This window comes from Peromyscus maniculatus, chromosome 9 (assembly GCF_049852395.1).
Source record: "Peromyscus maniculatus bairdii isolate BWxNUB_F1_BW_parent chromosome 9, HU_Pman_BW_mat_3.1, whole genome shotgun sequence".
In the NCBI taxonomy this organism is placed as follows: Eukaryota; Metazoa; Chordata; class Mammalia; order Rodentia; family Cricetidae; genus Peromyscus; species Peromyscus maniculatus.
Window position 1 is genome coordinate 55,865,413 of NC_134860.1, and position 25,851 is coordinate 55,891,263.

The 25,851-nt window shown below is 43.5% G+C and overlaps 1 protein-coding gene and 1 long non-coding RNA gene across 2 annotated transcripts in view; both read right to left on the bottom strand.

Annotated features, from left to right (window-relative positions):
* Positions 1-20,354, bottom strand: part of Micu2 (mitochondrial calcium uptake 2) — a 91,675-nt gene extending 71,321 nt beyond the window's left edge. The window contains exon 1 of the mRNA XM_006988448.4: positions 20,127-20,354. Within this exon, the coding sequence (XP_006988510.3) occupies positions 20,127-20,339 (213 nt within the window). The 5' untranslated portion in view covers positions 20,340-20,354. The remainder of the gene's footprint in view (positions 1-20,126) is intronic.
* Positions 1,654-20,011, bottom strand: LOC143267394 (uncharacterized). Its single transcript, XR_013042440.1, has 3 exons — positions 19,416-20,011; positions 18,311-18,385; positions 1,654-2,842 (listed from the first exon to the last, which is right to left on the bottom strand). It is a non-coding gene; the product is annotated as an uncharacterized LOC143267394 (long non-coding RNA).
* Positions 20,355-25,851: the final 5,497 nt, after the last annotated feature.

Genomic DNA, 25,851 nt, shown 5'->3' on the forward strand with positions numbered 1-25,851 from the left:
GGCTTTCCCCACATAGTAAAGGTAGACAGCACTGGGTGAACTTTTTCAACAATTACTAACATCAGTACTTAACAAACAGTACACACCTCCTATGACAAAGCACCAAGCAGAGATAGAAAGACTATCTGCTTCCCAGTGGAGGGACATTCCAGAAGGTGGTGCTGGACCAGACAGGAAAGAAGTGAGCAGGAGTTAGCCAGTATGTATGTTCTATAAGAGTAACAGTTAAGCTCCCACCATTATTTTTGAAGGGTATAAATAATGGCATTTTGGTTTTCTATTTTTCAAGGATTTTTCTTTTTCTCCCCCCAACCCCAAAGACAGGTTTCTCTGTGTAGCCCTGGCTGTCCTGGAACTCACTATGTAGACCAGGCTGGCTTTGAACTCAAGAGATCCTCCTGCCTCTGCCTCCCAAGTGCTGGGATTAAAGGTGTGTACTACTACCACCACTTGGCAGATTTCTATTTTTTATGAGATATGCACCAGACTAGTATCTTTAAAGATTTTGTAATTAAACTTATGCATAAACTAGTAAGAGCTTTGGTACCAGACCGTTCGTTTGGGGTGTGAATGTTCCTTCCCAGGCAGTTGAGATGCTGAGCAGTTAAGAGGGAACTTCTGTGGCAGACATTCTCATCTAATGGAGGGACCAAAGGCACCCATGCAAAACAGCTCTTGAGAAGCTGTTTCAGAGAAGCCTGGAATACTGTGGGGGCGGAGTCCTGAACAGAAGCTGCCGCAGGGACCCGGCACCCAGGATAGTGTCCTGCAGTGTGTGACACAGAGTGGAGCAGGAAGGGCTGGATTAAGGGATCCCCTTCCTCCCCAACCCCTTCCTGAGAACAGCTGCAGTCCAGCTATGAAGGAGAGGGAGTCATTCGGAGATGACTCTGCCACACTTCCCCCTCCTCCCCCCAGTGGTGGTGCTCCCTCGCCCTCCGTACCCACCCTTGGCACACGGCTTCAGTTACTCCCTCAGGTTAAGTGGAGAACAGTGAGGCAGCTTTCCAAAGCTCACTGCTGACTAGTGACAGCCGTCTCTCAGTCCCCACATCTTAAGTCTATAAAAACATGAAATTCTTAAAAAAATAAACACCTGGCATGTATCGGACCGCGTATAAATGAGGACTTATCCAGAACAAAGAAAGAACACAAGTTTTAGAAAACTCTTAGGCAAATGGCAAGATTATGAAAGCTTAAATGTATTTGGTCATAAGTTTCACTAAAGAAGTACACACATGAACAAAACTAAAGAAAACCAAGGGGCAGATTAGCAATTTCTCATCAAAAACTATATTTGCATTGATAGTATTGTTCTTTAATGAATGGCCTCTGTAAGAGGCAAACCCATTAACTTAAACTGTCAATCATAGTTCTTATGATTGCTGTCAGGACTGTTTTATAATTCATTTGGGCCGCTGGGGTGTCCTTCGCTTTAGCACTCATTCTGCTGCCTCTGATCGACTTCAGTGAACCTTTCCAGAAGACGGATCGACCACTTATTTGATCGACTTCAGTGAACCTTTCCAGAAGACAAATCAACCACTTACTTGCTTCTGATTGCAAAGAAACAACGTGACAAGGCTAAGTGTGCTTACAACGAGAAACAACACGGTCAGGTGTTTCTCGTCCTCCTCCTCCTCCTCCTCTTCCTCCTCCTGCTCACCGGGCAGCTTATTTGTTAAGAGTTAATTTACCTTCTCCAAGAGCCCTTCCTGGAGCAGCCATGTGGGTTAGGTGTCCTCCTTGTGAGAACACTTGTCAGAGCTCCATGCCCTATTTTGGGACCTGACTGGAGTACTCAACAACAGGAAATGTACCCCAGTGCCCAGCACACAGTAACACTGTTAGTGCTTTGAAGATACATACCATGAACCAATGGAACCAGTAAAACTTAAGGTGTGCTATTATAAAAAAACTTAATAGAAAGAGTTTAGTCTTAGATTCAATATATAAAAATCTGCTTTATGCATATATCTCAAAGCATTAACAATGTATTAAAAGTTTTAGATATCTTGGTGTGTGCTCTGCGACATGCAGTTTCACAAAAAAGCCACACACATGACCAGAAAGAAAAGCCCTTTGTGCTCATTATATTACAAACGCAAATTATGCATAGCAAATTATGCATATTTATTACTATATATAGATTTTCAAATGCTCTCCTAAAGGGAAAAGAAAAAAAGAAGCCATTGACGGGTGCTGGCTGTGTTAACTATACCAGAGGGTACTGCTTTGGTTCTGCTCAGCACAGAAGCCAGGGAATCTCTCAGAAACAGGATGCTCTGAACCTGGATTACACCAGCTAGCTGTCTCATGCTCCCGTAAATCTCAATGAATGATCTGATGGATTTCAGGCTTTCTACACAGTTGGTTTATGTCTCAATGGATTTTTCTCTGTGCTTCATCTTTGAGTCCACCGACAGCCTGAAATACTGTATTTCTGAGACAGTTCTGTTATTAGAATGTATCTGCAGGAAACGAGCAGAAAGCCAATGAACAGGCAGTAGCACCATTGAGGGCACTGAGATGCTGTCCACATTTTGCAGGCTCGTAACAAGTCACCAGCAACTCAAATAATACATGAACCACAGGCCGTAAGTGTGCAATACAAAGAGGGAACACAGGATTTCATAGTTCAGGCAAAGACTGCTCAGGATCGGCTGTGCACAAAGGTAGTAAAATCATCTGAGACCTGGGGTTTGCCAACACTTCCATTCCACTTTTACATCACTCTTTTCAACAGAGTTCATGATGATCCATGTATGCTCTGATTAAGTTTTGAAGATACTTTGATAATGATTTTCTTTTTAAAGTCTGTACTGGATTTGATGTGTAATTCCTGAAAAACCAAAAATAAAAATAAAACTGGTAAGAAAGTGAACCAGTTTCTTTAACAGGCGCTACCACTACTAGTATCCAGCATTATCTCTTTTAGTTTCTGCAGCTTTTATGGCAAGTGAGGTCAAATGGGGAATGTGAGTTCTTTACCTTAATCTCAAGTACAAGAAAGCAGCAGTGTAAAACTGCCAGAGAAGCCACGTGGGTGTGCTTGCTCACACCTGCAATTCTAGTACTTGGAATACTGAGGCAGCAAGGTCAGCCATGAATTCCATACCAGCCTGGGCCACAGAGAGACCCTGTTTCAAACAACTAAACCAAACCAACCCGAAATGTGGTTGGTATATTGTGTACCCTAATAAAATTTGTCTGAAGATCAGAGGACAGAACAAGGCACTAGATTAAACATAGAGGTCAGGCAGAGGTAGCACACACCTTTAATCCTAACACTTGAGAGGCAGAGATCTGTCTGGATCTCTGTGAGTTCAAAGCCACCCTGGACTCCATGAGACTGTCTCAGTCTAGGAGAGAAACAGAGCCAGACAGTGATGGCACACACCTTTAATCCCAGCACTTGAGATCTCACACCTTTAATCCCAGTATTTGGGAAGCACACACATCTTTAATCCCAGCACTAAGAAGGAAGTGATATGGCTGGGTGGAGAAAGGTATGTAAGGTGTGAGGAGACAGAAACTAAGGCCCTTTCGGCTACAGCTTTTTCAGGCTGAGGAGTCCTAGAGGTAAGACATGGCAGTGGCTTGTTCCTTTGTCTCCCTGGTCTTTCAGCATTTACCCCAATATTTGGCTCCGGGTTTTTAATCAGAAGAACATTTAGCAATTCGAACTACACCTGAACAACACACACACACACACACACACACACACACACACACACACACACACACACACACACCAAAACAACCTGCCAGTGAGTCAAGTGTGCAGAGCTGGTAACATGAGTCAGGCAGCCTGTATCCAATGATGCTCTTCAGAGGTATGTAAAGCAAAGAAAGAAACAACAAAAACAAACCCTGGAAATGCCAGCGAATTTACAATTATTTTTTTAAAAAACCTATTGTTTTTACAATTTATTTTTAACTACATGTATGCATGTGTGTCTCTGTGTGGGTGTGTGGGTATATGTAACTTGAATACCCCTAAAAATCTTCTATAAGGAACAAAACCAGTGGGGTGGAAAGATGGCTCAATGGTTAAGAGCTCCTATGACTAATCCAGAGGACCCGGGGTTAGTTCTTAGAGCCATACTGGTCAGCTCCCATCCACCTGTAATCCAGCTCCAGGGGATCAGGTGCCCTCTTCTGGTCTCCACAGGCACTGGAATGTTTGTGGTCCACATAAACCATGTAGACAGACAGACAGAGACACTGTGTCTCAAAAAACGACCATCACCACCACCACCAGAAAGAAACAAAACCCAGAGAAAATGTGCAATTTTGTAAGTTGTTACAAACTCTGAGGGTAGAATGTGGATGGAGCCAGCATTTGGGTCATCTTTCACTTAGTTTTCCCCCTTATTTAGTTATTATTTATACTTGTGTTTGAGTGAGAGTGTGTGAGTGCACACCCCTGTATATGATACAGTGGTATGTGTGTGGAGGTCAAAGGTCAACTTTCAAGAGTCATGTTTTTCCTGCCATAGTCTGGGTCTCAGGGTCTGAACTCTGGTTGTTCTTGCTGGCCCAATCTTTCTCTTTCAAAATGTGCCTGGTAAATCTACTCCTATACTGGTGATAATTAATAGATAATGCTAGGCTTGGGGAGAGAGTGGAACACACACTTGCAGCCCCGAGTAGACAGAGCCTGAAGCTCTGAAATGGTTTAGGCACCAGATCTGCCCAGACTCGTTCTTCCTGCCTTGCTAGTAAAGTAGCAAAGAGTAACTTTGAGTTTTTGAAAATTTGGGTAGATTTTGGAACTTTGTTTAAATTAGTTTCTGAATATTTATAGGCTATTTATTGTTTGTATAGTCTCTCAATTTAAATTTTTGTAGGCTCTTCTTTAAGAATTCATATGTTCATCACTGATATACATATAAATATATACAAGAAACAGTAATTTTTATATTTTACTAGTATTAATAATGTACCTATAAATATAAGTAGACCCGCTAGGCTGTGAAAACTTGAATTACTCAACTCACTCACAGGCTGGAGAGGGGACAGAATAATCTTCAAGTTCCATAGACAATGAACAACAGACAAAGGTGTCTGTTCCCATTTGTGAAGTTGTAAAGGGGTAAGATAGTGAAGCGGGGCTCACAGAGCATACTGGAACAGAAATAAAGGCCCAAAGCACTATGTGTGAGGGACGAGAGGAAAGGCCATAAAGCACACGACCTCACGGTAATCTCACCGTGCATTTGGAGCAGAGAAGCATTCTTTCTTGCAGACATTGGAGACATACTGTGAAGACTTCCAAATGTTAAGAACCAGAAAGGCACAAAGACAGATCCTAAAAACTGGAAACATAGTCCTTTTACTTTACCGTGTATGGAGAAAAATCCTGAGTTCTCATCCATGAAACCTAATGGGAAATGTGCCTTTTCAGAGATGGCACCTAAGAAAGAGAGATCCACCCAAAGCTTGTCTTGATGTAGTCTCACATGGATATCTGTAGAATTCTGATTTTGTTCTCACTCTGTTGTTTCCTTAACACTGTGACAAAGCCACTGTGGATGTCTTCCTTCGTGGATGCCTTCCTCACTGCTCCACACACAAGCAGATGTCCGAATAAGCAAAAAAATCCACCTTTTCCAGGACACAGGGAAAGGTGCTTTTCCAGAAGGGCCAAAGCACCTCACTTTGCTACGGTCAGAGTGTTTGGAACCACCATAATGATTACCTTCAGAGCTAAAAGGTTTAGTTTTATAACAGAACTTGTGTGCGTGTGTGTGTGTGTGTGTGTGTGTGTGTGTGTGTGTGTGTGTGTTGCTTGAGTTGGCCTTCAATTTGGTACGTAATGAAGGATGATCTTGAATTATTGGTCTGTTTCCCAACTGCTGGGAGTACAGGGCGACACCACTATGCCTGGCTTTCTTCTACAATGTGAATGGGCAACAATTAATTTACTGCCAACTTTTGGAATCTTTTGACTATTTGTTAAGTCTCTGAAAAAAAAAAAAGCACAGACACATCCTATATAATTTCATGAACTTAGAACATGGTCCAGTCTGCAGTGTCCAGTAACATACTAGAAGTTCAAGGTCTCTGACCTGAAGCTTTAGAATATATCTTTGTCCCTTCCTGGGTCTTAAAGCATTGTAAAGTTTTAAGTAAGTTTAAAGAAAACTTTCTATTTAAGGTATAGCTTCCAAAGTTCAAGAGTAACTAGTCTTTTCAAGTTATGCCAGGAGGCAGAATTTTTTACATTTCTTTTTTCTTTTTTTTTTTTTTACTTCACCCTAAACTTTCTATAATATATAAATACTCCAATAAGAGGAAATATGAGCCAGGTGGAGGTGGTACACACCTTTAATACCAGTACTTGGGAGGCAGAGGCAGGTGAATCTCTGTGAGTTCAAGGTCAGCCTGGTTTACAGAGTGAGTTCCAGGACAGCCAGAGCTATACAGAGAAACCCTGTCTCAAAAAACAAACAAACAAAAAAAGAGGAAATATAAGTAATTTTTAAGAAACAAACAGACATCTCCAGATCTTTTCCTAACATATTTCAAGGAGTTTCAGTAATTATATTTTATTTTAGTGTTTCAAGAAATAATTGTCATGGCTATAACATAAATGTACCTAATTACTGCTGATATCAAATCTACTGGCAAAACATGAAGTCCTAATTTAAAAAGAAAAAAAGCTGGAGTGTTAAATATGCAAGTTTCAATCACTGATAAGACATTATTAATCAGTAAGGAATTTTTGAGAAAGTGTCTTTCTAGAAAATACTACTATACTGATTGCTTTTGTCATCTCTGCCCCATGTTGTTTATTTTATGGGTAAGAGTGTCTGTGTGGACATACGTCTCCCTGTGCATGCTTGGTGCCCTGGGAGGCCAGGAGGAAGGCCTGTGTCTACTGGAACTGGAGTTACAGGCAGCTATGAGCGGCCATGTGGGTGCTGGGAACCAAGCCCAGGCCCCTGTAACAGCAGTGAATGCTCTAAAGCGCTAAGCCACCTCTCCAGCCCCTTGACTGTTCTCCTTGATCACAGTGGTTGGTGGCCAAATTGCAAAGCTTCCTTCTTACTTTTTCTGGTTGTCACTAACCTATCTTTTATACTTAGTACATGGGAGTGAGAACTAGCAGAAGGGCTAAGCAAGCTTGCCTTTCCATGCAGGCAGGACGCTGGCTCAGCTAACCGTGTCATGATCAGATGAGTCTTCAGGCACTCAGCAGTTTACTGCTTTCCCTTGGCGGTATGACAGTCACAGCTCCTCCTTTGGGGCACCTACTGTAGTGGGTAGCCATTCCAGCTTGGATCTGGAAGCTCCAACCCCCATTGAGACTCTGGCAACTGTCACGCCTACGAGGCGGGGCGAGGGGAGGTGCTGGAAACCTGAGAGCTGGATGGGCAAGCGCTCGCTCGGGGCGCGCTCTCTGCGCCTGGACCCTGGATGGTGGAGATTGATTGTGCAGAGCTCCAGAGAACACCGCTGGATTGCTAGACGCCTTCCCCAGACCCCCGCGACCTATCCATTCTTTCATTTGTAAGTCATCCACTAAATAAATCTTCCTTTTAACTACGTGGAGTGGCCTTTATAATTTTCCCCAATAACCTACTAAGCCACATACAGACAAAGGAGCGCTGCCACACAACCACAGTGGTGCTCTGGCCTGGACTTCCATCTTGGAGCAATTCCTCGTATCCCGCAAACTCCAGGACTGTGGGTTTAAACAGGCAGAGAAGCCTTCCTAGGGGTCTGCTTTTGATTTAAGCTGGTTTCTTAATTGGGTGATTATAGCTAAATGAAACCAAAAAAGACTTTTAAAAACACAAGGATGTGATTTAATCTCTTGACATCCATACTGCATACACAAACCACAGAGAGCAACTCATGTACAGCTTCTTGTACATAACCCCAGTAGACAGCCAAGCCCTTTACATCAAGCCTGCCATACCTGGAGCAGTTTGGTGACATATGCCTATGTTTTCAAAAATTTCATTCTACCTAACTTAAAAAGCGATTTTCATTTCCCAGGTGCATAGCAGCTAAGAAACTGAGGACAAAGATACCTGGGATCGCTGGGTGGTAGTGGCGCACGCCTGTAATCCCAGCACTCGGGAGGCAGAGACAGGCGGATCTCTGTGAGTTCAAGGCCAGCCTGGTCTACAGAGCGAGATCCAGGACAGGCACCAAAACTACACGGAGAAACCCTGTCTTGAAAAAAAAAAAAAAAAAAAAAGATACCTGGGATCTCAAGGTATGAGGCTCCTAGTATATGACATATGGAACTCTGAGTGTGGGTAAAGCTAAGATCGGATAAGGCCTTATTCACAGTAATTACAACTTTTACTCTACATATCATACATTCATGGAACTTTCATGGATGAACATTTTGTTTGTCACCAGACATACTAAAATATGATTCATGAAATATTACTTTAGATTTAAATTGCATTGAAATCCAGAGGCATTAAATAATATGGTTATCTGTGAATTAGGTTATTACAGATTTGTTACTCCTATTATAGCATGCACTTGATCTTTAAGCTCATACATTGCTACCAAGAGTGGTTCAGAATATGCACTGGTGTCACTCTCAAAACGTTCAAAGGGCCAAGGCACAGCAGCCTCACAGACACAGCACAGGCCACAGCAGCCTCACAGACACAGCACAGGCCACAGCAGCCTCACAGACACAGCACAGGCCACAGCAGCCTCACACACACAGCGCAGGCCACAGCAGCCCTCACACACACAGCACAGGCCACAGCAGCCCTCACACACACAGCACAGGCCACAGCAGCCCTCATACACACAGGACAGGCCACGGCAGCCCTCACAGACACAGCACGGGCCACAGCAGCCTCACAGACACAGCACAGGCCACAGCAGCCCTCACACACACAGCACGGGCCACAGCAGCCCTCACAGGCACAGCACGGGCCACAGCAGCCCTCACAGACACAGCACGGGCCACAGCAGCCCTCACAGACACAGCACGGGCCATAGCAGCCTCACAGACACAGCACGGGCCACAGCAGCCTCACACACACAGCACGGGCCACAGCAGCCTCACACACAGCACAGGCCACAGCAGCCCTCACACACACAGCACAGGCCACAGCAGCCCTCACAGACACAGCACAGGCCACAACAGCCTCACACACACAGCACAGGCCACAGCAGCCCTCACAGACACAGCGCAGGCCACAGCAGCCTCACACACACAGCACAGGCCACAGCAGCCTCACAGACACAGCACAGGCCACAGCAGCCTCACACACACAGCACGGGCCACAGCAGCCCTCATACACACAGGGCAGGCAGGAGCGACTTCTTACTTGGGCTCAGTGAACTAACTAGAGCTGGGAAAGGAGAGATGAACTACCTCCTGCTTTTCTCACTGTGAGTGGTTTTTCTTTTGTCCCTGGCCCTGCAGGAAATCTCCTCCCCAGATGTACAGTAAGACAGACAAAGTATGTTCTGTTACCAGGACGGGAAGACAGGCTCTTATTCCTGTCCTATAAATAGCTACGCCAAATCACAAATTATCTCTAATTACAGGGGATAGCTGTGGCATCTTTCTTGTCATAATCTAGCCATTTATACACTTTGATTTTTTTTGACTTCCATTTGGGTTTATTAACATCAAAGTTTGTCAGCATTTATCTGTTTTCAGGCATTTTTACCTGAGGCAGTAAGATTAAAAATGAAAAAAAAAAAAAAAAACAAAAAATGCCCCAACCTTCTTTGCATTCTATAAGAAAGCTTTACATTCGCATTGGTCTTATAGAGTTTCATGGTTATCACACTTTCTTTTATATTTTGCTGTGAAATTCATTGCCTGGGCATATCAATTTAAATGAACACAAATACACTCAGTAGAGGCCGGCAAGTCTTTTTACTCACTGGTAGTATGTTGCCATCTTTTACTTCTTTGCCCCCATACACACCACAGATACAAAAGCACCCTTTACTCCTAACGCCGTCCTGTGCCTCTGCTGACGTGCACACACACGTCTGCTGCCACTGACCCAACACTTCCTGGTTAGACAAGCATTCTGCTTTAGAGGATGGGAAACGGCCACACAGGACTTTGCTATATTTACTACAGGAACCCGACAGGAAACTCCAGGAAACAGGAGGAAACACTATTTCCGTCACAGGATCAGTTATGCTTCTGCATGAAGCATGTAACGGGCCTGCTCCTCTCCAAACTCGCTGAGTCGCAATCGAAGAGCAATGCAGACCTCACGGCACTTTCACCGCCATGGCCTCTACGACCTGCTACCATTCCCTCTCCACTAGAAGCCGGTACCCAGCAACAGCACTTTTCCAGGGCATCACAGATCTTTCCAGTATCTGGTCAGCATAAACAAACATCTGCACTCAGCAGAAGGGCAGCAGCAGTACCAGCGGGGTGAGGCTTACTTTCATCTTCCCAGATATCCTGGAACATTTTGTTTATGACAGAAAGAAATTGAACTTTCTCTTATTTGAATGCCCAATGAAGCCTTGAAGTAGCTCCCCACGAACTTTTACTATCCAGTGATGACATAGTACTTTTTAAGTCTACAGTGAAGAAACCTGACAAACCCTAAACTATTACCAGGAGGAAACTCTGTCCCCTACCTCACCTTCTGATCTAATGCACTACAAGGACACAGTGTGGCTCGTAGTATTCCTAACAAAAGTACATAAACCACAAGGAAACAGCAACCCATTCTTTTAAGGGACAGTCTACAAAGCAACTAGCCACCACTCAGTGACAGCAGACACGCTTGGAGAATGGAGATGGACTGACGCTAAGAGGAAAGGCCCACTGATTTTGAATCAAGTGTAGCCTTTTTGTTCTTTTTCTTTCTTTCTTCCTCCCCTGCGCCCCACGCCCCCAACCCCTGTGATTTTTTGAGACAGGGTTTGTGTGTGTAGCCCTGACTATCCTGGAACTCACTTTGTAGACCAGGCTGACCTTGAACTCACAGAGATCCAATTCTCCAATTCCCCAGTGCTGGAATTAAAGGTATGTACCACACACACATTTTTTTTTTTTTTAAACAGGGCTTCTCTGTGTAGCCTTGGCTATCACAGAACTCATCCTGTAGACTAGGCTGGCCTCAAATTTAGAGATCTGCCTGCTTCTACCTCCCAAGTGCTGGGATTAAAGGCACACACATTTTTTAAAAAAAGATTTATTTACTGATTATGTATACAGTGTTCTGTACTGCATTTATGCCTGCACACCAGAAGAGGGCACCAGATCTTATTACAGATGGTTGTTAGCCACTATGTAGTTGCTGGGAATTAAACTCAGGACATCTGGAAGAGCAGCCAGTGTTCTTAACCTCTGAGCTACCTCTCCAGCCCTGGCACATACATTTTTGAGATGAAGTCTCCCTGTGCAGTGCAGCCTGGCCTCCTTGAACTCAGAGACACTTGCTTCTGCCTTCCAATAACATGTTTTTGTTTTAAGAGTCTTTTCTGAGCCGGGCGGTGGTGGCGCACGCCTTTAATCCCAGCACTTGGGAGGCAGAGCCAGGAGGATCTCTGTGAGTTCGAGGCCAGCCTGGGCTACCAGGTGAGTTCCAGGAAAGGCGCAAAGCTACACAGAGAAACCCTGTCTCGAAAAACCAAAAAAAAAAAAAAAAAAAAAAAAAAACAAGAGTCTTTTCTGAACTCATGATTTCCTTTTTCCTAAGGATGAAAATCTGTTAAACAATGAACATATCTTAACTGAAGTGAAGAAGTCATGTCTGAGTTCTCAAATTCTTATGCAATGATAAGCCATGTCTGCCACCAGGCCAAAACAAAGGTTTGTAAAGCACCGTGGGTTTATTCTAAGATGTATACAGGTTTCAGACATGTTAAAATGTGTGTTGGGAGGTATTCTTGAATAGGTTAAAATATAAGTATAGAGGTGCTAGGATACTCAAATCTGTTCTTAGTGATTTTTTTTAAAAAAGTTATTTGGTATTCTGATAAGTAATATTTAAACAGTGAGCTAGATCACACTATAAAAAGTCTTAGCTTCACAATTAGTAATATTGTTATAGACATTAGATTCTTATAAGAAAATGCAAATGCTAATAGCATGAATAGCATCTCTGTGGATAGAATCAGGATGAGCAGGAGGAGATAGACAGTGATAATAACTGATACCAACAGAAACTGTCACTGTGGGTGTCAACATTTTAAAACTGAAGAGTATTCCTAGCTTCCTAATACTTCTGCAGTCTGTCTTGATGTCCCTGAAATGCTCAATCATAGTAAAAAAATGAGGTGATATTAAAAGGCAAAATATATGTCTAAAGATATGGGTCATGGAGGTGATTATAGGGGACATAGATGCAAAAATCATACTAATGCATTATTTCTAAAGTATGTTGACATTTATTATTAATTTTATTATGCCTACCAAATATTTATAAAGATCTACCTTAAAAGCATTTGTTGCAGGACATAAGAGGGCAAGTGTACATATGAACTTACAGCAACTGCTACAGCGTGCACAAGGGCCGTTCAAGCTCAAGTTAGAAGAAATCCCGGCATGGAGGGAAAGAGGCATGGAGGGAGCTAGGCATCTGATTGCTGCTGGAAGAGGGAGAGTCAGTTTTCTTTTTTTCCTCCTCCTCCTTCCTCCCTTCCTCCTCTTCTTTTTCTCTCTCTCTCTCTGTTTTTGAGACAGAGTCTTTCTACACTGCCTTGGCTATCCTGGAACTTACTACGTATTCCATCTTGTCCCAGAACTCACAGAGATCCACCTGCCTCTGCCTCCTGAGTGCTGGGATTAAAGGTGTGTGCCAACCATTCCTGGCAACTATCAGTTTTCTTTAATGGTGTGTGTGGTAATCTGAATGTAATTGGCTCCCATAAGCTCACAGGTAGTGGCACTCTTAGAGGTATGGCCCGGTTGGAGGAAGGGTCACTGTGGGGGAGGACTTTGAGGTCTCCTATGCTCAAGACACTGCCCAGTGTCTCTGTTCACTTCCTGTTGTCTATGCAAGATGTAGAATTCTCAGTTCCTTCTCCAGCACCATGTCTGCCTGTAAACTGCCATGTTCCACCATGATAATGTACCGAATCTCTGAACTGTAAGCCACCCAATTAAATGTTTCTCTTTATAAGAGTTGCCATGGTCATGGTGTCTCTTCACAGCAACAGAAACCCTAAGACAGCATGGTCTATCAACTACACTTCCAGTACAGGCCCCACAGTTCAGCCACTGCCATCTTAAGCAGCTGTGACGACCTGCCAGAGGCCCTCATAAGATTGGGTCTGTTGAGTTCTCTCACAGGAAAGGAAGACCACCAGACCTGCCTCTAAGACTTCAGCCACTCCCTCCCACCTACGCCCCACACTCTCAGCTATGTGTGATTGGGTCCCTGCTGTACCTGGCCTTGCAAGATGCTAGAGTATATGTAGGAGGCAGGAAGTTAATGAAGCGGGAGACTCCATCTTTGCAGTCTGGGGGAGGTTGACACCCATGCCAAGGTAGGACATTTAGTGACATAGCTGTTTTGTTATCACCCACACTCCTGCAACTAAGCAAAACAAACTTACTAGTTCACTAGGCTGGGCTGATGAACCCTTCCTTTGGTCTACCAGTGCTCCATTTAGGGTGACTAGGCACTTGTTCACAACTCTTCAAAGTCCACATATCAAATCCTTGCTATCACTAGTCAACTAAGAGTTTCCTTCCCTTGAAACCTGGTGGAATTGTCTTCACTCTATACCAGTTATCCGTGTATTGTTTCTCAACTCCTCAGCCACTGTTCTCAGGTCTATTCTATGACACTGGGGCTCGAATTTGTTAATTCTTCTCCTTTGCCAGCTGGAACAACTTTAGCCTGACAACAGAGGACAGTGGACTGATATTTGTAAGACACCAGAAATAGAAAGGCATTTGTTCCTATGTCCCAGTCTGTCTTATTTATTCAGAGATGGACCCCAAAGGCCCACATCAAAGGTTAAGGCCACTTCCAACTGGTAGGTACAATGGTTTTGGCTGCACCTTCAGGAAAAGATCCTTCACATCATGGCATTTCCAAGAAGCTCTACCAAGCAGCTTCCATGGCAATTCCAGAGGGGTCTTGAGTCTCACACAATTCAGCATGTACTGATTAGGAAATGCTGTGGTGAAGTTGAATGACTGTATAGACCAGATTTAGCCCACTCACCCTTGCCAACAATGGCATACTCCTTCTGGCAGGTTTCTTCACCAGCAGAAGGCTTTATATTGCTGTGGTATCTATCCACGCCTGCTTCAAAGGGGCCAACATTCAGCTTTATGTGTCCCAACACCTTACTTCCTTCACTGTCCATTCTTCCTTGCCCATGGGTAGGTAGCTATTTTTTGGCCCTGCTACTTATCTGGGTTTCTTTCTCCTAAGAAGTTTTGAGGGCATTGCAAAGATGCAGACATTATTCTATAACCTTCAGTTGAGGTGAGCAGTAATACACAAACGCATGCATTTAACAAAAAATTAAAACATTTATTTGCTGATTCATGTTGTATGCATACACATGCACATGTTTGTGGAGGTCAGAGAGGAACTTGCAGGAATTAGTTCTCCCTTTTGCCATGTAGGTCTAGGGACAACTCAGGTCGTCAGGTTTGGCAAATGCTCCTTTACCCACAGATCCATCTTGCCAATCCCCAGCATCTAACCATCCTATAACACCCAAATATGCTATTCAGTTGGCTTTTGTCATATGCCAGGACTATTTAAATTAAAAATAATCTAATTAGTTTGAGGTTAATTAGTGGAAGTCTTGCAATTTAGTTGGAGTAAAATCATTGATTTTACATAAATTCTAAAATTGACATTTGCTCTATTAAATGTAATAGCAGAAGACAAAATCTTGCTGTATAGAGACACATATAAATGCTAGTAATATTAAAATCTCAATTTCATATGGATAGGTAAAGGAGATGAAGTTTTACACTTTTGAGAAAATAACATTATTATTATTAGTATTAAGGCTGTATCAATTTATTTACTATTCAGTTAATATTTATTGCATTTATATGCCAGTCATAATACACTTGTTGAACACAGAAGAAAATTGTATAGTCTCATCTTCACTTTCTTCTACTGGGAATGGCATGACATGTCTCTAGGGTTTCGAGAGTATCAGAGTTTATTTGGGACAATGGGGAATTGCTCTATGCTTCTGTCTAACCTTTCTACAAAGGCCAGCTAAACCAAAGCCACTTTATTAAGCAGTGCAGTTCAGTTTATTCCATCACTGTTCTATGCACAAAACGCAGAGATAAAACAGACAGACAAATGCCCATTCCACCAGAAGGCAAAATAAGTAAATAAAATAATTCCAAAAGAGAAAAAAAGAAGAACCTGATTAGTGTAGCAGAAGTTTTTAAGAATTTACAAATACAAATGCAACTAAACCTACTAAGGGGAATAAAATATGAATGAATTTATATAATAAGTGTGGACTAACTCCTTACTTTTGCTTAGAATAGAGAAATGCAGTAATGTCTACTGTTAGGCCAAATAATTTTACTATTTAAATAGTAGAAGACAAATCTGTCACTGAGAAGCAAAGAAAATAAATCTGAAATGAAGCCAGGGAAACTGCTAGTATCCAATATTCTATAACTTGACAAAACTTAGAAGCAGTTCACTTACAATGAACCATGAAACAGTTCCACTACAAACTCTGGCAGGAGGCAGTGTTGTGTTCCTGTTGTACTCATTATACGTTCTGAAACAGTACAGTCACATTTACATAAGACATGTGCAATTCAGATCTGTACAGCTTATCTTGTAAACCAGTCCCCTGATAAGGCGCCACCATTTCCTGATTACTGTGACAACTCTAACTTGTTTTTAATTCACTCATTTTTCTAAGGCCTTGACATTTTCCCACAGAGCAAAGCAAATATTATATAGCTTGATAAAATGGCAGGCTTCTCAGGGATTGCAAAATGATACTGAGATGCTGGAATAATTATAATAGGAAAGTAACATTTCTATTCAAGACAGAATTCAAAACGCTAGTGCAAGGCTTCTTAAATTTTCCTGTCCTGATCCGTTTTTCACTGAACTTTTTGGTAAGACCCTAGGAATAGAGATATGCAAAATAGGTATACAAACGATCTACTGACAGCAAACTATCAAGCTATCTGACAACCACTGCTTTTTATACATACATACATACATACATTTTAACCATTTATTAAAGAGGAAAACACATCTTGGGTAGGGATGGGAAGATGGCTCAGTTGTTACAAAAACTTGCAGCTAGTTAGGGGACCACAGTTCAGATCCCAGGGCTCATGCAGATGCCATAAATGCCAGGTCAGCTGGGTGTGGTGGCCTGCCTGCAGTTCCAGTTAGGAAAGAAAGCAGACGGGTTTCTCAGAGCCATCTGACTATAAGACCGCCCAGAATCTGCAAGCTCTAGGAAGATTCCTGACATCACCTCAGACCTCCACTTGTACCCATACCCATATTTACACACAAGCACACACTCTACATACATACATTAAAAAAAAGAATTAAAAAAAAAAAACACAAAAAACCAAAAACTTGGGTCTGTGAGGTGGCTGGGTGGGTAGAGGAACTTGCTGCTCAGACTGAAGCCCTGAGTGTGATCACTAAGATCTACAGGGTGAAGGAGAGAACAGACTCCAACAGTTAAGTTGCCTCTGACCTCCACATGCAGAGCACTTGAGCCCACACAAAATATACTTAATAACAATTTAAAAAGAACTTAATAAGACAGATGTGCTTCTTAAATCCTGGCTGGAGATCTGACAGTGCAGGATGTGGAGCATTTTCAATTTTTTTTTTTTTTTGTTTTGGACTTGACTGACACTGCTTTTCTAGTTATCAATGCAAACACACAATATGCATAACGACACATGAGCATTTAGGAGCACTTCAGAAACTGTTGGAAGTTATGTCTTAATCCCAAATCAAAATTCATGTAATGACTTTTTAAAATCAGTAACCTAAATTTTTCAAAGCAAATATTTACACACAATACAATTACATATATAATAATTTGATACACACAGGATGATGGTAGAAACATACTGAATGTCTCTTTTCTGTTATTAAACCACTATGTTTCTGTAAGAGTAGAAAACTGTATATACAGCAAAAAAATACTGCAGTTCATAACACACAATAGTCTGGAATCTGAGCCAAAGTTGTGTGTTCAGAACAAGGCTCATGTGAAGTCACATGTTCTAACATTGGCAAGCACTGCTAGAAACACCTGAGATTCACTGTATATGTTTGAATTTTTTTTGGTCATGGGTACTTAGAAACCTTTAATTCTTGGCAGGCTTTTTTTTTTTTTTTTTTTTTTTAAATAAAAAAAACAATCCCTCAGCCAGTTATGGCTCCATATGCAAGCCTGTATGAGGGTGTCACCCTGAGTTAAGTGGTTGGTCCAGTGTGCCTTGTTTGCATTCCTAATTAGACAAGTTTAAATCACAGGCCACAGAAAACAAAGTAACCTCTTCACCTTAAGATGCTTTCTGTGGGGTAGGAGTGAGTGAGTGAGTGTGTGTGTGAGTGTGTGTGTGTGTGTGTATGTGTGTGTCCATGAGACTTTAGAACTTTTGCAATGGCTTCCTACAGTCCTTAAGATAAAGTCCTGCCACATGGCTTGCGTGACTTGATGACATTCCAGGCCACTGCACACACCCATCTCATAGCTCACTGTTCTGCTCAGTTCAACTTTCTTGTAGCTCCCTGAGCAGGTATTCCCTTTACCTACATCCCCCTCCCCCTGCCCTTTTTTTTTTTGCCAAATGAATTCCCAAGCAACCGCAGGACGACCATTTATTTATCATCCCTTCAGGAAACCAGGAGTGTGCTGGGTGCTCTTCTGGGCCCCTGCAATGGGCAGCCAGCATTTACAACAACACTGCATTAAAATTGGCCCCTGCTGTCACACTTTAAGGACGTAAGCTCTCTTCTAACCCGACTCCTTGCACACATCCTTGGTACAAAGGATTTCAACAGTTATGAGAGGACAGAAAGAAGGGTTCCAAACTGTCTGCTGCGTCATGACCTGGACATCTACACTTACTCCTGGTGATCCCACACAAACCACAAGCTGTTGGTCACCATGGGAAACAGAAAAGAGTAGGATGCCGCTAACACGATTTCTCCATTTTTACTGGAAAAATCATTCAGTGTCATGAATGAGAATGAAGGCTATTCTCGATATTAACCCAGATCCACATGTGGTACTGAGTAAAGGAAACAAAATAAAACTGTGTGCACACATGTGCCCCAAATGGTGGAGAGGGATTAACAGGTCCCTTTATAGGAAAAGGCACGCAAATCCCTACCTTAGGGGAGAGTTCTCAAGCCCCAGCTACACTGAACACACTAGTTTTCAGCCACTGTTGAGGAAGGAATGTCCACTATGGGAGTAAAAGCATAAAAACCCATTTTCAGTTCGTCCAAAAAGCAGACCCAGCCGACTTGTGTCAACAGACCTTAGAAAGCCACTGATAAGATTCTGTGTTACTTTAGCTAGGCTGAAGGTTACGGAATGGCAGAGAATGAGGAGGATAAGAGTTGGAGAAAGAATCTAAAATACTACACTGATGTGAACTATAAGGTGAAGTTAGTAATTAAAAGTGGAAATAGGATAGAAAGGAGCCAGAAAACAAACAAGACCAGAAAGAAAGAAAAAAACCCTTAAAATTCAAAGGAGGATGAAGTGAAATCATCTTACAAATTGCCGAGGGCTTGTGGGTGGGAATCAAACTTGGTTCCTAGACAGTGAGTGAGTCACTAGCTGGAAGTGTTTTGAGTTAATAACAGGTCAGGGAATGTGACTACAAGGGCTGTGAATCACAAAGTTTGAAAGTGTCGAGGGCTGGGGATGTCGTTCAGCAGTAGAGCACTTGCACAGTATATGGCAAACTCAGCAACAGGAAAAAAGAGGTGACTTTATTATTCAAGACACTAGTAGCTTCTAAGTTAAAACAATACCATGTGGGGAATTAACCTAAGGTTCTGAATAGGACGGAATCGAATATGCAAGCAGAAAAACCAATAGTGAAAATTAAATTTGTTTGGCATAAGATTAACAAAAATGTCAGGGCTGGAGAGATGGCTCAGTGGTTAAGAGCACTGGCTGCTCTTGCAAGGGGCCTGGACTCAGTTCCCAGCACTCCTGTGGTGGTTTACAACGGCCTGGCACTCCAGTTCCAGGGGCCCAACGCCCTCTTCTGGCAACTGGGCACCGTGCCGGCGTGCAGTGTACACACATACATGCAGGCAAAATATCCATACACATAAAATAAAAATAAATCTTAGAAAAACTTAACAAAAAGGCTATATAGCATAAGAAGTTTTCTCCACCTCAAATCAGATGTGGTGCGAGGCTGGAGTCAATGCATGTATAAGCTATATTGTATCTTCATACTAACAACATTTACCAACCTTTAATTTGTAAGGTTTGCTGTTCTTTTTGTTGTATTTTAATGTTTCTTGAGTTTTTCATTAGAACTAGATAACAGAAACCTAACAAATAAAGAAATAAAATAGTACCTTTAATTCTAAGAAAACTAAAACAAAACAAAACACTGAAATGTCTCTATTTTAGGTAGTAACATTCAAACTTCCCAATGTTTTTACACGGCGATATTCATCTTGAAGTAAGATAATTAACATTTGCACCCTAACAGCCCAGGCGTTAAGAAAAATTGGTCTTGCTGAGTAGGCGGGTGACGCCCTAAAACATTAAGGCTTAAGACTTAGTAGTCATAGTCGTCATTAGAACATATAAAATCGGTAACAGCTTTTAGAGTTGGTATTTTCATGACTGGAGAAAGTCATATAGTAGGACGGCTCCACCGGTCCACACGAAGGGGCGATAGGGAAAACCTTTAGCTATTAAAGGTTAACGATAAAGAGGGTCCCTCCTGGGGTCGCCCAGCAGCCGCACAGCAGACCGCCCCTTCTCCACCAGGTGGGCAGGGGCGTGGCGAGGCCAAGGCCCGCCCGGAGCCACGCCCACACGCTCCCCAGCGGGGGCGGAGAGGCTGCCACCCTCCTCCCGGGGCCCTCCGGGCAGGCGCAGCGCTCTGGGGTCTCCGGGGCCTCCCGCCCAGGGGCGCCTGAGGGCGGAGCTGTGCCGAGCCCGTCCCGTACCTGCGCCAGCACCTGAAGGCCGCCCTCGCGCGCGGCTGCTTGCACGCGGCCGTGGTGCCACACCGCTCCTGCCCCTGCCAGGGCCACGCCGGCCACAGCCGCTGCCAGAGGGCCGGGACTCGGGACGGCTCGTCGGCCGGCCGCGAGCCCGCGCCGCAGCCTTCCGCCCCAAGCCGCCAGCCGAGCGCTTCTCCCCGCCGCCGCCGCCGCCATCTTTGCGGAAGCGCCCGCGCGCCGCGCCCCGCCCCCTCCCACCTCCTGTGGCCTGGGAATTCACGAGTGGCTTGGCTCTCGCGAGATTTTAACACCTTCCCCCCCCCCCCCCGCCCCGGGCCCTTCCGCGTGTGAGCTAGGTGTGGTTGCTTCCTCGACGTCTGAGAGTGGTTGGAGGTGACCCTCCCGTTCGGGTGACAGGTTCCCAGGCAAAGGACACAAGTTAACAGGAAGGTTGTACAAACCAGTCGGGAGCACCATTCCAATCCAAGACAAGGCTGGAGGGATGGGTCGGAGGTGAGAGGACTTGCTGCCCTTCCAGAGGACCAGAGTTCGATTCCAGACACTTAAAGCCACATGTAACCCCAGCTCCAGGGGATCCAGCGTCCTCTTCTGCCCTCTTAACTCCCCCCCCCATAAAAATAAAATTAAAATTAAAAAAGAAGAAAGGGAAGTAGGTACTGGGTGGAAGACTATGACTATATCTCAGACAAGCTAGATTTTGAACGAGGGGAAATAAAAGGGAATAAGTCGGAAGGATGTTTGATGATAAATACGGAGTCAAATTCGTTTTAACATGACTTTTCATTTGCCAGACTTCTCCGGAAAGTGGATGTCATTGTTAAGTGGGTACTTTTGGGGCTGTGGAGGGAAACACTTCTAACAATAAGCGGTAGGGAGTGTTAATAAGCTTCACTGTGAGCATGATCGCGACAGGAGAATCCCATCCTCAAAAGTGCCTGGGGTATGGGCTGAAAAGTTCTGCATTTTCTACATTATGTTTGCCCTAAATGGCACATGTCTGGCTATATTAAGAGTTACTTGAGCCAGAAAGTTGGTTCAGTGGGTAAAGGCACATCATGCCAAGCCTGACTACCTGAGTTGGATCCTCAGGACATACATGGTGGAAGAAGACAAGAGACTCCTACAAGTTAGTTTTCCAACTTTCTGGTCTACGCACAGTTCCAGGCCACCCATGGCTACATAGTGAAATCCTGTGTCAAAAGAAAATAAAGAATGTGTGTGCGTGTTCACTCTTACAGATTTCTATTTTTGCAGCTAAGCAAACTTTAAATTTTATTTTTCAAGACTTATTAATTTATGTATATGCATGTGTGGTATGTATGGCACATATGGGTGGGTGCCCTCCGAGTCCAGAAGAGGGTGTTGGATCCCCTGTAACTGGAGATAGAGGCAGTTGTAATCAACCTGATGTTGTAAATGGAACCCTGGTTCCCTGAAAGAGCAGCAAGAACTCTTAACTGATGATCCTCAGTCTCCAAAATTTGGTTTTTAATTGCAGTTAAATGTACACGATGCTAGTATTTTACACATTTGAGTGTAAAGGTCAGTAGCATTAAGTCTTATACACTTGTTATACAAAATCTATCATCCATCTCTGGAATTTTTTCCATCTTGCAAAACTGGCTAACACTTTTCAAGGGTCTCCCCGTTTGTCCCCTCCTCACGAGTTCCTGGTCTTTCATTTCTATTAATATCTGATTCAGACTTGTGACAAGGATTTTCTTCAGAACTCCCAGACAAAGCCACTGCATTTTAAACAATTGCTATTTACTGAATGTTCCATTTAAATTTTGTTCTTACAAAACATTGACGGATAGCTGTGATCCCACCTGGGACTAACAGCAGGTGCACCCTATGCCATGGCCTGTCACCAGGGCCCACTTGTCTTCCCTAGGGCAGATGTAGACCAGGACTTCAGTCCTGGTTGTTCTTTTGTGGTAGAAAGGTTTCATCCTTGAAGAAAATTATGGCTTAATTTTGTAGCCTGGGTTCCTCTGTTCTTCACCACTGAGTAAACTTAATATGTTCTTGTTCAACGTCTGAAATGGCCCCAGTCATTAAAATCTTTATGTGGGTGTGTAGCAAGTATGGTGTAGCAAGGCTGTGATGCCCAAGTCAGAGGTGCCAGAATTCCTGATGTATAACTGCCATTTTGAAGTGCTCCAAGATAATAAAGACAACAGCGAAAGTTGCCATTCCAAATCTAAGTTGACAAGTTCACAGAAACCCACTTGAGTTATTATCCATGCCTAATCTTCACCCCCTTTACCCTAGCCAGTTTGTTCTAATCTGCAGCTATAGCTTCCTCAATTCCTCCCAGGTGCCGAAACCCTTTCCACGTGCCTTCCTATTAGGGAAGTAAGTAGACTCACTCTGTATAGCCTCATAAGCCAAGCCTCAGTGTTTGCATTCCGGCTCTACCGGGAACATCACTGTGATTAAGGGCACCAAGTCTCGATTTTCTCATCTATAAACAACCCTCTCACAGTTTCAGATGGGAAATGAAATGGGATAATTTATAGGAAGTGATTAGCCAAATGCCTGGCACATGGTGCACTCATGACAGATGGGAGTTAGTCTCAAGATCTGGTGGAACTCTGTCATCACACATGAGCTTGACTGGATGTCCATGATTCCAGATCACTAACCCACATTAACCCACCTCCTCGTGTCTCACCTGATGTACGTCCTCAGGTTTATTTACCTCTCTGCTAGATTTCCTAATTCTCGACATGTATCCTGATCTTCTGAATTACTGATGCATGGCTTGTTTCTGACTCTTGGTGGTTCAGTGGATTTCTAGGACATGCTGAGACACAGTGGATATCTTATCTTGTAGCTTACCCTCAGTTTCCAGAAACCATCTCTTTATCGGCTTCAAGCGGTCTAACTTGCACAGCTCCATCACCTACTTAGTGGAGTTAACACCTACTACTCAGTCATGGCCCTGAGCCCAAGAGAGGTGCAGAATCTCACCACATCACTCAGCACATTTAAAACACTGTTTCCCCCACATTTTGACATCCTCATGGGTGAGAATGTCTTCGTTTTCTTTGTTTTCTCAGCACCGAGCAAACACAGCGTCCAGCACACACTAGACATTCAATTAACAGACATAGGAATAAGTGAACGAATCCATGGCACTGATGAAATACTGGGGCACCCCATGTCTGGGGTGACAGACATGCTTTGCTACAATTACTCTTCAGAACAAAAGCCTCATGTTATATTTGCAATTTTTTTTAAAGGTGGAAATCTTTGACCTTGCTTGGAAAACTGCTTTGTAATTTGCTTGTTTTCATGTTCCGTGTCCAGCCCCCTCGAGCACTCAGTTAAGAATTAATGTATTCAAACTTTTCTTTTGCAGAGGAAACAAAGTCTTTTAATAGAACCAATCTCTAGCCAGCTAACCATGCTAAGTATGAAATTGTCCCTGGCAGCTGCCGACTATATTGGTCTTTTGGGGCCCTGGCTTTGTTCATTCCTTCATCCCCAGCTATAGAAAAAGCCCTGAGCTGGGATGTATTTTCAACCATGCAGTTTATAAACCAATCCCCAAATAAGGAACTGCTGCTTCTTCAGCTATAACACCCAGTCTGTTTTAAATGGTAATTGGAGAGAAACAGAATGGAACCATGGATGGTTTCAAAACATTGTTCTTAATTCACTTACTCGGGGCTCTTTCTCTGGAGGAGGGACAAACGTGATATGGCAGAAAAAATGATCACGGCGGGGGGTGGGGAGGCCTTTCCCCCCTACTGGTGGCAAGACTAGGCTAGATTCAGCAACAGTGCCAGGTGGTCCTTCACCATTGGGCTGCACAGAAGGGGAAGGATGCAGTGGGCTGGAGCAGTGGGTGAAAAGCGTACAGGGAAGAGAAGCGGGCAGAGGAAGGGTCAGGGGTAGAATGTAGAGATGACTGTATGCAATGTGTGTTTATGAGGCTTGGAGCAGAAATGCTGGGTTGGAGTTGACCTTGAATGTCTTAGTGGCTGGAGTGGGGTGGGAGGATGTCTTTCACAGTATGTGCATTCATGTGCTGCTTAAAAAGTTGACACATCTGGGGACTGGAGAGAGAGCGCAGTGATGAAGAGCTCTGGATACTCTTGCAAAGGGACTGGGTTTCGATTTGCAGCACCTACATGATGATTCACACCGTTCTATAATGACAGTTCCAAGGTATCTGATTCCCTCTTCTGGCCTCGTCGTACACAGACAGACATACAGGCCATAAACATAAATACAAAAAACAAAAACATTAAAAATATGACACATCCCAAAAGACAATCCTACTGTCTCAACCTCCAGAATACTGGGATTATTATAATTGTGCTACCATGCTCAATGTCATTATAAGTTTATAGGACCACGGCTGTATATGTGGCCTGTTACTGTCTGCAATGTCCTCTTGCTGGCTGTCTAGGGAACAGTTGTCAGCCCCCTTGACTTTCCACACAATTCCCTGTGGCTTCATGTCTCATCTCCTGCATTCTCCTTTGCCCTGAAGCTGACCTCTGCACCTCACACTTTCTACCCCATGCCTGTCTTTTGCCTGCCCAGACCACTTTGACTTTTCTCACCAATGGCTTTCTGCAAATTATCCTAACTCCTGACATACAGTAATATAGTTTCTTATGAATTGCTGGTCTTGAATAAAGAAATCAACCAGTTCTTCTAACTGAGGAGGACATTGTACTTCTGTAACATCTTAAAAGATGCTATGAAGTCAAATGCTACTTTGATCTTAGCATGCGTGGGATAAATAAAGATTGTGATCTGATTCTGCAAGGCTGTTTACTGTTACATTACAGAAGAATGTGCATTAAGATTGATTATCTTTGGTGGAGGAGAAAAATACGGGGGATTCTTAAAAGATAAGTTAAAGAGGTTGGGCTTAGTCCAATGTTAATGGAGAAACCAGCCCTTGAACGGACGTTATAAAGGACCATTGCTTAGAATAGTTGGAGGTTGAACTATGTTTATGGTAGATAATTGGGTGGTGGAGGGTATGATTCACTCTCAGAGGCCTTAGATGAGTCAAAAGGATTGCTAATTATGTCTTTCTGTGCAGTTTGGGGCATGGGTAAAAATATCTGGGGATCATGATTGATACCAGCATGTGTAGAAATAGGTCAAGATGAAATCTCACTGACAGCAAGACAGCCCTGCCAAGAGGAGCCTTTTCTCTGTCTTTCAGGTCCTCCCCTGGTTCTCATTCCATCCCCATCATCCCAGCTTACACTCTCATTACCTCGCGCTGTGATGATTGCAAGCATCTCTTAACGCATGCCTTTGCTTCCCGTCTTTTCCTCCTCCCCAGCATTCCATAGCTGGATGTCAGCTCAGTCTTCCTAAAACATTTCTTTCAGCACGCATCCATTAGCCGGGTGCTTTAACCTCCTAGGCCCCCGTCTCCTTGTCAGAAAATGAGAAGATGGGTTTCAGTTTATTTTCCCAGTTCTAAAATTTGTGTTCGGTGCTACTCCAAAGTGGTATTTGTTTTTCATTTGACAAGTTGTATGGAGGGTGAAGTATGTGCCAGGCATGGTACCATGCCCCTGGGGGTGTGTGTGAAAAGAGAATTCAGATTGCGCTCCCTGTGTGGTGCCCAGGCCTCTCACAGTAGTCTGCGCCTTCTGGGTTTAAGGCTTTACAACATGTGATCCCCATCTATGTGTGTTTATTTATTTCTTAACTCTACACATTT